Source organism: Meles meles, chromosome 6 (assembly GCF_922984935.1).
Source record: "Meles meles chromosome 6, mMelMel3.1 paternal haplotype, whole genome shotgun sequence".
Taxonomy (NCBI): domain Eukaryota; kingdom Metazoa; phylum Chordata; class Mammalia; order Carnivora; family Mustelidae; genus Meles; species Meles meles.
Genome location: NC_060071.1, coordinates 35656649 through 35673357, shown reverse-complemented (window position 1 = coordinate 35673357; position 16709 = coordinate 35656649). Strand labels below are relative to the sequence as shown.

General features: G+C 47.0%; 1 protein-coding gene across 2 annotated transcripts in view; it reads left to right on the top strand.

Annotated features, from left to right (window-relative positions):
• The window catches only part of BBS4 (Bardet-Biedl syndrome 4), a 55057-nt gene extending 38826 nt beyond the window's left edge, over nt 1–16231 (top strand). The window contains exons 6-16 of one of the 2 annotated variants that reach the window (XM_046009186.1): nt 818–890; nt 4497–4550; nt 6061–6188; nt 8787–8841; nt 9998–10066; nt 11057–11209; nt 11302–11473; nt 13158–13254; nt 13844–13985; nt 14525–14726; nt 15272–16231. In XM_046009186.1, the coding sequence (XP_045865142.1) occupies nt 818–890; nt 4497–4550; nt 6061–6188; nt 8787–8841; nt 9998–10066; nt 11057–11209; nt 11302–11473; nt 13158–13254; nt 13844–13985; nt 14525–14726; nt 15272–15381 (1255 nt within the window). In that variant the 3' untranslated portion in view covers nt 15382–16231. The remainder of the gene's footprint in view (nt 1–817; nt 891–4496; nt 4551–6060; nt 6189–8786; nt 8842–9997; nt 10067–11056; nt 11210–11301; nt 11474–13157; nt 13255–13843; nt 13986–14524; nt 14727–15271) is intronic. The other variant, XM_046009187.1, reaches the window with a different exon arrangement.
• The last annotated feature ends 478 nt before the right edge of the window (nt 16232–16709 follow it).

Below are 16709 nucleotides of genomic sequence, written 5' to 3'. Positions count from 1 at the left end.
TTATATGGTGTAGTGTATGGGGGAAGACTGATACTGTTTATCGTATAAGTGGTGACATCTTGTTCCCTCAGTCCCCTTATGCTGCTGGCATCTGTAGCATTTTTTGCACCTGCTGTTCCAACACAGTAGTGTTGCATGGTATACAACATTATTATATACAGTATTTATTATGTATATTATTATACAGTAGTATAATACTTGACATAGTGTTTGTGAGTGGATGCCCTGACAGCTCCTGGATGCAAGCAACCTCCAGTCTTCATAAGCTGTTAGGTATACTGGTAGTTTTTCAGTTCTGAAGCCACAAGGTGTCCCATGCGGTTTCCACCCCCACTTTCTTACCTACTGTCATTCATACTTGCACTGTCTTTGCATAGAGGCCCAGATTGCCTTTTCCTCTCTTCAGAATTGTGATCAATATCAAGGCAAGAGATTTAGTCTTGGAAGGGAAGGGGATGTCCCTTAAGTAGATGGTGGTGATGAATGCTGGCAGTCCTTGCTTAACTGGTATATAAACTTTAGCTTGTTTCTTTTTTGTTCTATATTGGTGGTACATTACAGAAAGTAAATTACAGAAGACTTTCACTAAAATTGGTGTAGAGACCAAGAGCCTGGGACAGCAGGCAGTGCAGCTTCTACCAAAAGAGCTTCTATTATTGACATATGCCAACCTCATTGGCCAGAATAGCACAGCCAGCTAAAAGGGAAGAGGCTTGCAGAATTCTCTCCTGGCTGGAATATAAGTCAAATGAGGGACTAGTGGAGTTAGTCCTGTAAAAGCTTCGAGTTAATTCCAGAAAATGTATCTCTTCCACAGATTTCTTTTGGGAAAACATAAAGCTGCCACTGAAGTATATAATGAAGCAGCTAAACTTAACCAGAAAGATTGGGTAAGTGGAGAACTTGAAGTTCTTTGTCATTAGTGATATGCTAATGGTTCCGTTTGTCATATGGCTGTCTTTTGTTACTGCTACTAAATACCTACATGCCCACAATATCTTTATTTTATCCTCACACTTGACTGATGGTTTAACTAAACGTAAGATCGAAAATCATGTTGCCTCATAACTTAGCAGACATTGCTACTTGATTTTATGGCAGTCTCTTACCAGTCTGATTCTTTTTTTTTTTTTTTCCTTTTTTTTTTTAAGATTTTATTTATTTATTTGACAGAGAGAGAGATCACAAGTAGGCAGAGAGGCAGGCAGAGAGAGAGGAGGAAGCAGGCTCCCTGCGGAGCAGAGAGCCCGACGTGGGGCTCGATCCCAGGACCCTGAGATCATGACCTGAGCCGAAGGCAGCGGCTTAATCCACTGAGCCACCCAGGCGCCCACCAGTCTGATTCTTGTTGATAACTCCACTTTCCTCTCTAGAAGCTTCAAGGATTTTCTCTTTATCACTGGAGTTCTGAAATACCAGTCAGAGTTTTCTAGAAGTGTTTCTTTTCTTTTTTTCCCCTTATCTGTGGACCCAGTTGGCTTTTCTCTAGGATCCTTGCCCCCTTTGGAGTCAGGGAAATTTTCTTTGAGTAGTGCTTTGATTTTTTTTCCCTTCTCCTCCATTATCTATCTCTTTGTATCAGCAATAAAAATTTTGACTAATCATTGGCTTTACCAGTTAGGGGTTTATTTTTTCTCATGAAACAGATCCAGGTGAGTAGTTGCTTGGTGGTCCAAGGATGTCAGGGCTGAAGCTTTTTCTTCATGGTCACAAGGTGTCTGCTGCAGCTCTAAGATCACATCATCATTCCAGGCAGGGAGAAAAAGGAAGCAACAAAGAGACAAAGACATGGCCTATATTAGGAAAGTACAGCTTTCCCAGAATTCCCCAACAGACTGCCACTTGTGTGACGTCAACCACCCTTACCCCTTTAAGGGGGGCTGGAAAGTGTAGTTTTTACATTGGACACATTGACACTCTTAACAAAGTTCAGGTATTATAGGAAGGACAGCAGGGAGAGTGCATATTAAGCATTGGCAGGTGCCACACCCTTTTCCTCTGTATTCAGCGTGTTCTGTACTTGTTCCCTGTGGCTCTTCACTTGCATCGCACGTATTCTCCCTCATTGTCTTTTTGCTGTACATTCAGGGACAGAGCCTCTCCATGTGTCTGACTCTTGAGGTTTTGTTCTGTCTTCCAGAATTCTTTTCCTTCCTCTCTTTGTTTTGGTTCTTCTTTCTCTCAGGCTGTTGGTTGTTTTTTTTTTGTTGTTTTTTTTCCAAGTAGCTGAGGACTCTTGGAAAGACCTATCTGTGTGTGAAGGATTTGATTGGTTAATACGGAGAGCGAGCTTGGAGTTCCCTGCAGTTCTTAACGGCACTATTGCTTTCAAGAAGTTTCAGTTTGTTGGTCACTTCTGTAGGTCTGAAGACAGAGAAGCCACCAAGTACTTTATGGCTAAAGGCCAAAGTGAAACCACAGATTCACAGATTCATTTACTCTTCCATGCATTTAGTCATTCTTCCAACAAATGAGCGTCTGCTACATGATAGCCACTGGGCTATGCCTTAGAGATGCAAAGATGGATTGGTGGATTATGGGACAATCACCTAGAACAGGAAATACAGGAAGGAAGAGAAGGCAGTTTTGGGAGAGGAGGATGATAGCCAGTCAGAGCTAAATCCTGTCTTTAAGATTATGGACATGAGGAGTGTTAGTGTCTGGTAGGATATCTAAATTGAGATGTGTCCAGTGCATGCCTGGATACAGAATCTGAAACTCAAGTGTTCCGGGCTAGAGATGCACATTTTGGAGTCAGCAATATCAAGGTGATGACTGGGGTGCCTGGGAGGCTCAGTTGTTATGCTTCTGCCTTTGGCTCAGGTCATGATCCCTGGGTCGTGGGACTGAGCCCTGAATCGGGCTCTGTCCCTGCAACGATCCAATCCATATTCCCATCTACCCCACTTCACAAAATACCAGCAGAACATCCACAAACAGAGTGATGAATCCATCGTGATTCTGTCTACATTTATATATAGTTGAAATTCTCCTGAAGATGTAGACCTAAAAAAGGACAAAGTATCCTAGTACTGACACCTTACTTTGTCTTAAGTTAGGCAAACTACTTAACTTCTCTGACCTTCAATTTTCTTACCTCTCAAATCAGAATCATTATACCTGTGTTTCAGGTTTGCTGGGGAAATTAAAATAATAATATATGAAAACCATCTGGCACAGAGCCTGATGTGAAGTAGGTACTCCATCAGTGATCCCTATTTTGTTATTTTAGGGGACTTAGAACACATTGTAAACCATTTGTCTCTGATCCCTGGGGTCTGTGTTTCTTCCGACAGGGACACTTCTGGGTCTAAATGTGCTTCCACATCTCTCCACTACTACTAAGAAGTCCTCACTGCTTCCTCCTTTCCTCACCTTGCTTCCCTCTTTCTCTGAAGCTACTGCAGATAAAGGGAGATTCAATACGAGGGAACTTGAGAGACTCTGTATAACTCAAGGTCAGGACATGCAGGCTCGTCTTACAGGGAACTGGACCTGGATAGCTGTCAGTCACCAGCTACTCTGCATTTCTTTTTTTTTTTTTTAAAGATTTTATTTATTTATTTGACAGACAGAGGTCCCAAGCAGGCAGAGAGGAGGCAGAGAGAGAGAGGAGGAAGCAGGCTCCCTGCTAAGCAGAGAGTCTGATGTGGGGCTCGATTCCAGGACCCTGGGATCATGACCCGAGCCGAAGGCAGAGGCTTTAACCCACTGAGCCACCCAGGCGCCCCTACTCTGCATTTCTGCTTCAGTTTTTCTTTCTGTAGGTCATCGCCTGGCAGACTTTCTGTAAAGGGCCTAGTGAATATTTTAAGCATTGTGGCTTCATACAGTCTCTAATGCAGCTACTTAACTCTAAAGTCCTAGCGTGAAAGTTCTGTAGGCAATGTGTAACAAACAAGTGGTTGTGGCTGTGCTCCAGTAAAACTTCATTTACGAGAAAAGCAGAGGATGGATTTGGCCTGTGGGCCAGCATTTGTAGACTTCAGCAGACTGGCTCCAATGACATGCATTCTGCCTCAGCGGCCTCCAGAGGTGGTGTTGGTTCCGGAGTCCACATCCCCTCGTGAAGTCCTAGGAGAAGGAATCTGGTTGGCACACGGATGTGCGCATGTGCGCACCTGCTCACATGCTCACACACACACACACACACCCACCCGTCAGGGGTGGGAGTAGGAGCTGTGGGCAGTCTCTTCGGAGAAGAGGGCGGGGGCAGCTCTTAGAGAAGAAAGGCCTTGGGCTGCGTATGTATCTCTAGGATCCAGGAAGATCACCTGCTTATTCTGCTTTTATCTCTTAATAAGCTGAGTTTTTAATATTAACTCATTTTGTAGAATTAAATGTATTTAAGTATGAAATCTAGTAAAAGAACTACCTATAGTGCCATTTAAAATGTCAACTTTGCTGGACAGTAACAGTCCTAGATGCCTGTTGGGTCATTCTGTTAGTGACTGTGGAGTTTACACCTGTGCTGTTTTACTTTCTTTTGTGTGTAGGAGATCTGTCACAATCTGGGAGTCTGCTACATTTATCTGAAACAGTTCAGTAAGGTACTGTGTGGGAATGGTGGTGGCGGTTGAGCGCCGGGCTGGGGCGCCCACCAAGGGGCTGCCTGTTGCAGGGGCGCCATCGCGCGTGGTGTAGTATTCCTGAGAAGTGCTTGTAGAGATTTTGGCAACCAAAATTGAAAGTGTCATACGTTTATCCCCGTATTTATTCTCATTTTTCATCTATCTGTTTTCCAGCTTTTTTTTATTTCTGATTTTAGCAAGAAAATGACAAACTCTAGAAATATTTTGAGGGAATGGCAATCGAATTACTTCTCTCCCCTCTTTTCTTCCATCCCTAGTGTGATTTTCCAGTATAGAAACAAATGTTCAGTAAAACTTACATATCAGAAGTGAACCTTTAGGTCTTAAAAATGTAATCATGATTGTGTGAGCTATCTTACTTTCTGACAGCAAATGATTTCAGTTTTTAAGATTACTGGAAATGAATTTAAGTTTTAAGTGGATTTGATTTCTGACAGTTAGCGTTTTTTTTTTTTTTTAAAGATTTTATTTATTTATTTGACAGACAGAGATCACAAGTAGGCAGAGGGGCAGGCAGAGAGAGAGAGGAGGAAGCAGGCTCCCCGCAGAGCAGAGAGCCTGATGTGGGGCTCGATCCCAGGACCCTGGGATCATGACCTGAGCCGAAGGCAGCGGCTTAATCCACTGAGCCACCCAGGCGCCCCTAAGAACTTGTATTTTTAGTGGGTCTCCTTGTTTCCTGGGCAGATCCACAGTGTTACATGCTTGCTTAGGAGCGTTTTCTCCTCAGAGAATATTCCAAGCAAGTACATTTCTATTCATAGGATTATTCTGAGCCAGGGGAGAGGTGGGATTGGTCTTTGGTCAGACCTGTACTGATTAGGAGAATTATATTTAGATTTTACTGTAAAGCTGACAGAGTAAATATAATACTTGACATTGATGTAAATACTTGTTGAATCAATTAATGACTTAAATTCTTTTGGTCATCGATTAGGATAAAGCTCTTCCAGAGCAAGGGGTTTGTTTTGTTAGCTCTGGTATCCCTAGTACCTAGAATAGGTACTCAGTGGATACATGTTGAGTGAATAAATGAGAACAGTCCGTTCATTCATTTATCCAAATACTGGTGAGGAAAATGAGGTCCACCGGGGGAAGGTTGTGGAGTTGGTCAGCGGTGCAGCAGGGATGGAGTTCGGGGCAGTGCTCTATTCTCCTCTCACACTCCTTTGAATTAGGAAGTATGAGTCATGGGTGTGGGTATCAAGAAGCAGAAGACACTCAGAAAGGTTAGTCATCTTGTATGAAAAACTCTGCCACATGGCTCCAGAGGCAGACAACTCATGTTGCCAGCTGTCCTGTCAGCAAGCGGTTTTGGATGTTTTAGGGGTTTTGGGTAGTGGGAGCTGTTTGCTGAGATGTCATGTTCCTGCCTGAGTACAGGGGGAGCTCTTTCTGATAGCCACACCAAGCCATTGTCCTTTTGTGGTAGTGATTTGGTTCTCTTTACTCCCATCAATCTTGTCAGGCACAAGAGCAGCTGCACAACGCCCTCCATCTTAACAGGCACGATCTGACTTACATAATGCTGGGGAGGATCCACTTGCTAGAGGGGGACTTGGACAAGGCCATCGAAATCTACAAGAAGGCAGTAGAGTAAGTGTGTCTGTTTTCTTTAAGGCAATGAGAAAATCAGTGGGAGCAGACATAGGAACCCCCAAGCTTAAGACTGAGTATGGATTACTGTGATGGATTCCTAGTTATGTAACTCAGAGTAAAACTCAAACTAAGGTTCGAAGCTCCCAGAGGCTTGCTTACATAAAGAAGACGTGTGTTTCTCACCTGTCAGTCTGGCTAGTCTGCCTAGCTGGACAGCTTTGCTCCACGAGATCAGTCCGGGATCCACCATTCCTCCAGTTTTTGCCTTCACCTGCATGGTTGAAGCTACTTAAGGTAGATCCGTGGTCCAGGCTGTGGTGAGGGGCGGTGATAGAGGAAACCACTGAGTTAGCAGCTCAGAGTATCTTAATGGTTCAGAAGTTGCACACCTCATTCTTGCTCATATCCCATGGTTCATGAGGTGAGGTGGCCACTAGCTGCAAGGGAGGTGGGTACACATGTGCTTGGGAGGAAGGAGCGGGTGGATTTTGCAGTCAGCTGTAGTCTGCCTTTGTGGTTTTAAACTTTGTAGCAGATCTTGTTTCCAGAGACACTGGGTCAGAAATCTCTTGATTCACTAATAAACGTGTGGCCTTTATTAGCATGAGACCAATATCTTGTTTTGTTTTTTTTTTAAGATTTTATTTATTTGACAGACAGAGATCACAAGTAGGCAGAGGCAAGCAAAGAGAGAGAGGAAGAGAAACAGGCTCCCCATCAAGCAGAGAGCCGGATGCGGGGCTCGATCCCAGGAATCTGGGATCATGACCTGAGCCGAAGGCAGTGGCTTTGACCCACTGAGCCACCCAGGCGCCCCCCCCCCTTTTTTTTTAAACATCATGAGGGTAGGCCAAACCCCTGTTGATAATGGAATGGACTCCTTTTCCAGGATGGTGTTCAATGTTTCTTCTCTAGGGACACATACTGTCTTTTCTTTTTTGTATAGGGTCTTGTTTGTTTTGTCACTTAACAGGATGTGTGGCCTCAGTGTGTAATTCCTGATAATTAGTCTCTGAACTAAACTTAGAATTCTGTTAATTACCTTTGTTTTCTACCATAGCAGTCACTTTTCTAATCATATCAGTCGCAGCACTCTTCTGAATTTTTTTCAACCACATTTTGTGTCTAAAAAGATACAAAAATCCCTTGGTTTGTGTGTGTGGCTCAGTTGGTTAACTCGTGATTTCGGCTCAGGTCATGATCTCAGGGTTGTGAGATGAAGCCTCTCGTTGGGCTCCCCACTCAGCAGGCAGCCTGCTTGAGAGTCTCTCTCTTCCTCTGTCCCTCCCCACTTCGTGCTCTCTCTTTCTCTCCTCTCTAACAAAGATTGTCAGCAAGAGGCTAAGTTTACAGGGACAAGTAGGAAGGAGCTCCTGTAGCATATTTTAAGCTTCTGTGGTGCTGGGTGGAAGCCTTGATCCCCAACTTCTGCCTTTTAAAGTTGTCTCTTTGAGATTAGCTCACAGAAATCTGGAGGGTGACATTCTTTCAGGGGCTCATCAAGGACTTAAGTCAATAAAATTCCCAGTGGAAAAAGGGGACAGCTGAACATCTGGAACCTCGCTGAGAATGGAGACCATTGTTGATGACGCATTGCTTTGGAGATGGTAGTCACATTTTGGTGGGGACCAAGGGGGCTGCCACCAAAATCAAAGAAGTTACATAATTGGTTTGTGGGAGGGAGGTGATCAAAGTGGATATTTGCTATGGCAGAAAGTGAAGGGCAGATACTCTGTTGAACTGAGTAAGCTCTGGCCAGCTCAGGTGCCCACTGGCTGGGGCTTTGGCCCCTCTGGTCTGATATCCCCCTAGGTAACCAGTGCCCCACTCATTCCTTAGAAGCAGGAGGCGCTGCTCCTTGCCTTTTGGCATTTTCACTGTTGAAACTGCTGATGGTCCTACAAACAGAACAGCTCAGCTCAGTGTGGCTTGGGTTTTATGACAAAGGCAAGGATCAGTGAGGGACTGGGGAAGCAAATCATCTTTTACTTAAGTCAGTGTTTACTCCCCAAAGCCAAAGGCTAATTTTTTCCTCCAGCTGCTTTGTATCTTCCTTTGTTTTTTAGTTTGGTTGTTTAGTATGACTTTTTGTTTAATGTGGAGAGCAGAGCATTAGGGCCACTGGGATGTTAAACACACAGGAAAATGCTGGCATTGTCAGTACAGTGAGGCCAGAAAAACAAAATAGCAACCGCCACCCCCAAGCCTACGAGAGGGAACTGGCTACAACTGTGTTTCAGACGGACTTGATTCATGGAGTGTCAGTCTTGAATTGTGTCAGTATAATCAGGACAGTCACAGCGAATATTCCATAGGTGGTTCTTAGGACTTTGGCCCTAAGGAAGGGCCCTGACAAAGGAGTCTGGATTCTAAGTCCCATTTCTTTCTTGCTGAGCAGTCGGTCTTGTAGCTGGGGTTGAGAGGACCGTCTTTTGAAGGAAATTCCCAAATCAGCTTCAGGAATTTTCATGGGGAGCAGGAGGCGCCAGGGTGTTTCCAGGTGCGACGTGAGGGCGCGTCATCGGGCGGGGGTCTCGGTGTGTCATCCGCATCTTGTTTCCTTCTGAGCACTCTGTGTGGGTCCGTGTGTTGCAGGTTCTCACCAGAAAATACGGAACTTCTCACAACTTTAGGACTACTCTATTTGCAGGTAATGAGAACTCTATTTATGCACTGATGTTAGAAATGCTTTTGGATTTGTATGGATTGTGGCATCCCTGCACCTTGATTTTACTTGAACACTTAAACATTCTGCTGAAGGTTGTAGAAGCACAGGAACCTCGGTCTCCGCATTTGATATACTTTTTTTGCTAAAGGAATCACTTTTCTGCATTGGAATCAGGCAGATAAGTTTGTTGGAGGCTACTGCCATTGTAATTCTTACCCATGTAAGGAAAGGGCAGAGCAGAGAACTGGTGGGGGGTGGGGAGCTGGCATCGTGGGAGAAGCTGGGAGGCAGGTGAACACCTGCAGGGCTGGGGCTGGAGGCCACTTACCTTGCTGCCTCTGCCCAGCCAGGTCCTCTGGGAAAGAGGTGGCGAGCATTGTCTAGAATAAGAAATCTCTCCCCTCCACATTTCCCCACATGTGAATGGCTTTTTTTTAGTGCCTCCACTTCTCTGTACCAGCCTGCAGGCCTGGCGGGACCCCTGACACCCTGTCCTGCCCCCCTCCAAGCTCCTCCAGTTCTCTGCTCAGCTCCGCCCGCCCCTGCTCTGCCTCTGGGGTGGCCTTTCCATCTTTTGTTTTTCTTGAAAGGGAATCAGGAGCTTAACCCTGGACATTCCTGGCTTTGGCTTGGAGGCTGCTGCCCCCCCCCCGCCCCTCCCAACGGATTGAGGCTCACCAGCCCATTTCCTGCCAGGGAAGCATTGTTGTGGAACACCAGAAGGGGCTCTGTCACATAGATACTTTTTTTTTTTTTTTAAAGATTTTATTTATTTATTTGACAGACAGAGATCACAAGTAGGTGGAAGGCAGGCAGAGAGAGGAAGGGAAGCAGGCTCCCTGCTGAGCAGAGAGCCCGATGTGGGGCTCGATCCCAGGATCCTGGGATCATGACCTGAGCCGAAGGCAGCGGCTTAATCCACTGAGCCACCCAGGCGCCCCTCACATAGATACTTTGACCTTCAGGGGACAAATCAACAAATACGGGGGTGTTTAGTTTTTTTTTTTTTTAAGCTGGTATCTGTAGCTCTTTTTTTTTTTTGCCATGACAACCAAAAAGCCTGGGTATCGATTGGGGTGTGGTTGGCCAGACTGCTATCTCCCCCCAATGTAATTCTCTGGTTTGCTTTTTCTCCAAGCTCGGCATTTACCAGAAGGCATTTGAACACCTTGGAAATGCACTGACTTACGACCCTACCAACTACAAGGTATTGTAGGCTGTCCAACCCCGCACCTGGAGCCTTCACACAGCTGCTCCCACTGCTGCCAGAGGTGATCTGGCCCTAGAAAGCATTTTGGATACCTGAGAAATACCTGTTTCTGGGAAAAATTACAAATAGATATGGCCCTTCTTGATGAACATATGGTAACACATGGTAAAGTTCGTGCTCTGCTTATTTTCTGTGAGCGCATGTTTGCTGTCACAGGCCTGTCATGCAGACAGTGAAACTGTCACGCTGGTGAAGGTCCTTGTGTTACTCAGGAAATGAGCAGAGTCTCCACACTGCTGTCCGAAGAGACTCTGGGGAAGTGACTTCTGGATTCTTAATGAATTTGTGAGGACAACTCTTGCCCAGATAGGACTTTGGGGCTGAGATCATGTAGTGGATGAACGTCGTGGAGGGAGATGCAGCAAAACAGGCCTTGAAGAAGGGTGCAGACCTGGCCCTCTCTCTTCCATCATGGGAGGCGTGGTAGGCTGAATCTGCCAGCGCCTGCCTGGACCTTTCCTCCGAGAAATGAGAAGGCGGGGCTGCGGAGGCCTCCAGCTGACCCCCCTGGGTGGTGGCAGAGGAGCTGGACCTTAAGTGGCCAGATGGCAGTTTCTGGGTTGTCTGGAGCATTTGGTGTACCAAGTAGGGGCCGTGGGGAACAGATGAAAGTCTGTTTTCACTGGAAGGGCCTTGACTCTGAAATACTGACTTCCTGGACTAGAAGTAGGAACAAATGAGCCAGGGCAAGTTACTGACATTTTTTTTTTTCCTTTGTCTTTACTGTGCCAAAGAAAGCCAGGGGCACAGGGACATTCCTCCCAAACATCTGTCCCAAGAGCCTGAATATATTTTCTATGTCCTGGAAGAAGTGTGGAGTCCTGTCCTTGCTGACGGGCCTGCTGAGTACACCCAGAACCACCGCTTCACTGTGAAAGGCTTTGGGGAATGGCTCAATTACCAGCTTTTCATGTCCTTTGTTTTCAGGCCATCTTGGCGGCAGGCAGCATGATGCAGACCCATGGGGACTTTGATGTTGCCCTCACGAAATACAGAGTTGTAGCTTGTGCTGTACCAGAAAGTCCCCCACTCTGGAATAACATTGGGATGTGTTTCTTTGGCAAGAAGAAATATGTGGCAGTGAGTGTCTCCCCATCTTCCTTGCATAGAGGCAGTTCCTGGGGCTGCCAGGGTTGTCCCAGCTGCTCATCGAGTACCCCCTCTCCCTGCAGGCTATCAGCTGCCTGAAGCGAGCCAACTACTTGGCTCCCTTCGATTGGAAGATTCTATATAATTTGGGCCTCGTCCACCTGACCATGCAGCAGTATGCGTCGGCTTTCCATTTCCTCAGCGCAGCCATCAACCTCCAGCCAAAGATGGGGGAGCTCTACATGCTCTTGGCTGGTAAGAGACATTTGTGGGGAGAGCCCCCTGTAGTCTGTGATGACGGAAAATGATCTAGAATCATATGAGGCCAGTGGTTAAATGTCCCGTAGAAGCCATTACCTCACAGATCCCATTGGAGCCTAGTTGAGTGCCCTGGAGCTTGAAAAAAGAAATATCTGGTTTCTTCTAGCTTGGAGGTGTTTCACTCAGAGACCAACAGGTTAAATCAAGATCATTCCTAGTTCATCTTTTACCAGTTGTTTTCCCTGACTTGACAGTTTATTTATAAATAGAATGAGAGAGAGAGAGAGAGAGAGAGAAACATAGAGTCCAACTAAGTTCCAGATACCACTGAGTGTTAACATCTTGGGCTTTAGGAAGGGTCCTCCTTCCACTATGTACTGGTTAGAACTCACAGTAGAGAGGGAGGATTACATAAATAACCAATGAATATTAAGTATTGGTTTTATTATCATTACTTAATTGGTCTATTGTTATTAAAGTACTAATACTCTTTCTGGGGGTATTTCTCCACATACGAGACTTACTAAATGTAAGCCCAAAAGCACTTTCCATATTCTCACTGACAGTGTGGTCTTCTGGTGATTTTTTTTTTTTAAGATTTTTATTTATTTATTTGACAGATCACAAGCAGGCAGAGAGGCAGGCGGCGGGGTGGAGGCAGCAGGCTCCCTGCTGAGCACAGAGCCTGATGAGGGGCTTGATCCCAGCACCTGGGATAATGACCTGAGCAGAAGGCAGAGGCTTTAACCCACTGAGACACCCAGGCGCCCCCTGGTGGGTTTTTAAAGATCATTATTGTGGGGTTTCCTCTTTTTTTTTTTTATAAGAGGAAGGTTGCCAAAGCAAATTGAATGGTTCACTGTGGGTTGTCTGAATACGAAGCGAGCTCCATTCTGATGGGGATGCAGGAATGGGAACAGACAGCCCTACTGTAAGGCATGAGCAACATTTCTGACTTCACAAAGTAGAATTCTCTGGCACAGTGTGGCCGAGGAGCCAGGAGCAAGTCGTGCAGCCCAGAATGGCAGCGTGGGCGCAACAGGGGTGTGTGGAGTGCAGTGAGGGGGTGGTCAGGAGAGATGGTCTGGGGCCACATCACAGACGGCATGAGTGGAATGCCTTTGGATAAAGGACTTTAGCCTTTATTCTAGAGGCTGAGGTTTTCCAGCTGCATTCCTAGTCCTCTTGTGTGTTCCGTGGAAGGGAATGATGGCTGGTGAGGAGGTGGAGTGGGCCTGCCTTCCAGACAGCTCTGTTTCCTTTGTTTTATTGAACAGGCTTCCAGATAATACTGATTAAAAAGGAGATTGTGTTCTTTTGCTAAACAAAAGTTAAAGATCATGGTTATGGGTGATGGCAAACCAGTGAGGATTCTTGTCAGATGGTGACATGGGCAGCTTTGGGGCTGGTGGAGACACTGCTGTGGGGACAGAATGGCAAGCCTGAAACAACTTGCGCCTTAACAAGGGCGGTGTCAGAAAAGAAAGCGCAACAAAGAGGATTCGGAGGTCTCAGCCACTGCTGACTTGGGGAGGGGTCGTTGAAGCCGAGGACACAGGGGCATCCAGGCCAAGTGACTGCTAGTGGTGACCCTAGGAGCTGAGAGGGCAAAGCGGGGGGGAATGAATGAACAGTGGTCTTGAAACATTCCTTGTGTTTTCTTTGCTGGGCTCTCTAGCCACGGTGCCCACTTTCTCTGTTGCAGTGGCTCTGACCAACCTGGAAGATCCGGAGAATGCCAAGAGAGCCTACGCAGAAGCCGTCCGCCTGGACAAGTAAGCTGCTCTGTCGGGAGTGGTCATGGGGGTGGGCTGGACTCTCCGAAACCACCAGGTGGCGCCACAGCCCCGGTGTTGCTCTTGCTGCCTAGCTGCAGAAGAAGGACGTGGGCCCTCAGCATGCTACGGTGGCTCTGCTGGAACAGACACGGCCTCCAGCCCCAGGTCAGCAGTCAGGAGCCAGAGACGGCGCTGGTAGTGGGGTTGGGCTGCTGACAGCCACGGGCTGGCTGGAATAGCAGATGAGGCCCTGAGCTTAGTTTGAGATAAACAACTCTCCCGGGATTCATTCCACTGGCATCTGCCGGGCAGCAGGCTTGGGAATCCCCTTTTCAAGCCTGCCCTGGTGGCCCTATTGAGGGCTGGGACGTCAGACTTGCTGCTCCCACTACCTCCTGCTTGGCTGGCTGGGCAGTTACTTCCTCGATGCTTCTCCAGAGGCCCCCACACACGTGTTCTCACCTTGCAGTAGAAGGGGGAAGTCTCTACTTAACCACTTTTGTCTGTTTTTTTGTACAATGAGAAGGATCTCTGAATGAGCACGGGTTGCAGATCCCAAGCCTCACAGAATCCCTGTTTGGCACAGGTGTAACCCCTTAGTAAACCTGAACTATGCTGTGCTGCTGTACAACCAAGGCGAGAAGAAGGGGGCCCTGGCCCAGTACCAGGAGATGGAGAAGAAAGTCAATCTGCTCAAGGACAGCAGCTCTCTGGAGTTTGACTCTGAGGTGTGTCTTTTATTAGCTCCAAGGCTGTCTGAGGACTTTTGAGTCAAGCCCAAATAATCCAGATACAAGGTGTTCTAAAGGTTCATACCTCTTTTGGCTTTGATGTTTCTGGCAGCATGAAATCTTCAATTAGTCACAGCCTGAGGAATAACCTTCCCTGAAGAAAATAGTAGGGGAAATTAGGCTAGTTGTGTTATTGATCGAATACAACTGAGTTGAGGTCTGTGTCTCTTTGCAGCTTCTTCCCACTTCCCCTCATTGGGAAAGGCATGAATTAGGCCCTGTAACGCACTGACCTTGAATCGTTGGGTTCTGAGATCCTGTATGCCTTCCCGTGCCGCCCACTAAAGGGGATCTGTATTCTCCGCTGTTGGAGAATGATTTCCGTGCAATAAATACTGCCTCTCTCAAACCCTAGTATTGGCAGACATGATTTCAGCTGAATACTCCCAAGTGGAAGGCCTCTGGGAAGCAGTAGGTAGGCTTGACTCTGCCAGTGATATCTGTGACTCTTTTTTTTCTTCCCACATGGGCACAAGATGGTAGAAATGGCCCAGAAACTGGGAGCTGCCCTCCAGGTTGGGGAGGCACTAGTCTGGACGAAACCAGTTAAAGATACCAAGTCAAAGCACCGAACCACTTCAGCCAGCAAAGCTGGTGCTTTCCAGCAGCCTCTGGGCTCTAACCAAGCTCTGGGCCAGGCAATGTCTTCAGCAGCTGCACACAGGAAGCTCCCCTCAGGTAGGAGGTGCCACACAGCTCATGGAGTCCTTGGGGGTTCAAGCTGCATGTGCCAGCAGAGAGATGACAGCTGTAAGTGAGGCTTACACTTTTCAGACTGAGAACACGTCTAAGTTGTGTTTCCTGAAGTGGAAAAAAGCCATATGCTGACCAAACTGACACTTGCTTTCTTAAGGCAAGTTGTGCAGTAGGGAACAGCGACTGGCAGGCTCAGGTGAGTGGTTAAAACACTGGGGCTTTACACTATTCAGGGTTAGCAACGCATGACAGTACTTTCTGTTACGGTAAAGCAGGGAAAATTCCAGCAAGACTGCATCAGTCGGCATGGGTCAGGTAACTGAAGATGTATCTCAGTGAGTCACTGAAGGCAAACTGGACTGTTGCTGTAATTCTTGGCTATGGCCTAACTTCCCAGCTGCAAAGATATGCCACAGTCCCACTGCTCCTAGAAGATACAGGGTTTCTTCTTGAAATTTGACAATAAAAATCATGATTTCCTCCCAAATTGTGCAACTGGGAACTCAAGCTGCCTGTTCTGTTACCAGGTGCAGGAGGAGTCTCCCAGCTCCCAAAGCCACCATCTCTGTCTCTGGAGCCAGAGCCCACTACGGAAGCACATCCAACGGAAGCGTCAGCACAGATAAGAGAAAAATAGGAGCAGGATGACTCCAGAGTAGGGGTTTCTTTGGTGAGGATGTAGCAGATTAGGAAAGCTCACGTGACACCGGCAGCAAGGAGGCCAGCGTGTTCCCTGGGTACCAGGGGACGCAGGATGTGTGACGATGATCGCAGGGGGCCTGCAGCCGATATGGCCTCCTGTTCGCCCCATCAGTCTGGAAAGAGAATGGAGCCCAGACAGGTCCTTTAAGAATTAAATGCAAGGCTCATGGCTCTGTGTAGCTCCAAATGCCAACAGGGCACATGATGCTGTTACCTTCTGAAATGACTTGGGCCTCCTGGATGACTGACCCCATCCTCTGTGGAGGGAGAGTCTTGAGGCAGACCCATGCTCAGGAACCCGGTTATGGCGAAGCCCTGGCTTAGCCGAGGTGATCCTCAGCTGTGGGGCTTGGTAGCCCTGAAGGCAAACACAAATCCTGGATTAGTAATCCAGATCTAACAGTCTGAGGGGAAAAAATGATAACAAACCTCTGTAAGTTGAGGCCCAGCCTATTGGCTCTCCGAGCTGCACCTGTCCAAGGGAATCCCGAACAAGTCCCTGTGTCTTGTTCTTGAGAGAAGTCAGTGTGTGCAGAGAGCCAGATCATGTCGGTACAAGCAGCAGGAGTGAAGGGCTGGGCTGGTATCAGCACCAAGGATGCAAAGGGAAAAAAGAGCTTAATTTTGATTTAGAACAATCAATGATACCCCTGTCCAGATGGTATCAATACATCATCTATACATCCTTTTTAGAATAAAGATTATGTATTATCATTCCTTTAGGGGAAAGTTGTTACTTAGGTGTAAAAAGAAGAAATCACAATAAAACCTTTTTAAGAGAACCTGTGATTACAAGTCTCCTCTTCCCTGCTTCCAAAAGTAGTTTGAAACGAGAGAAGGTACCTCACGGCCAAGTTCGTGCTTAGTGCCAGCATAGCTTCTGCTGCCGCCCTGAGGGATGGTGGGCCAGCAGTTTGCGTGAGGCCCAGTCCCCATTTTGCACTTAAGATGGCCTAATATCACCAAAATTTGAAGGTGAGGACAGACCTGCTGCCAAACCGAACTAAGGAGTTTTTTCTATTACGACTGGGTCTGTTTCGACATTGAAGCAGTAGCTGCAAGAGCAGAAAACCCTGTGGTTCTTGGGTCTCAGAGATCCAGGGCAGCATAGCGGCGGCAAGGGCCCCTCGGCAAGTGTGTGGCAGACCCGTGGTCTATGTCTGTGCCACTGAGAAGGCTCACCTCTGGCTCGATGTGGAGTCCGGTGTCCCTGTGACCGGAAGGTCTTGGTGAGAAGTAACAGGGTATAAACTAAGAGGAGAG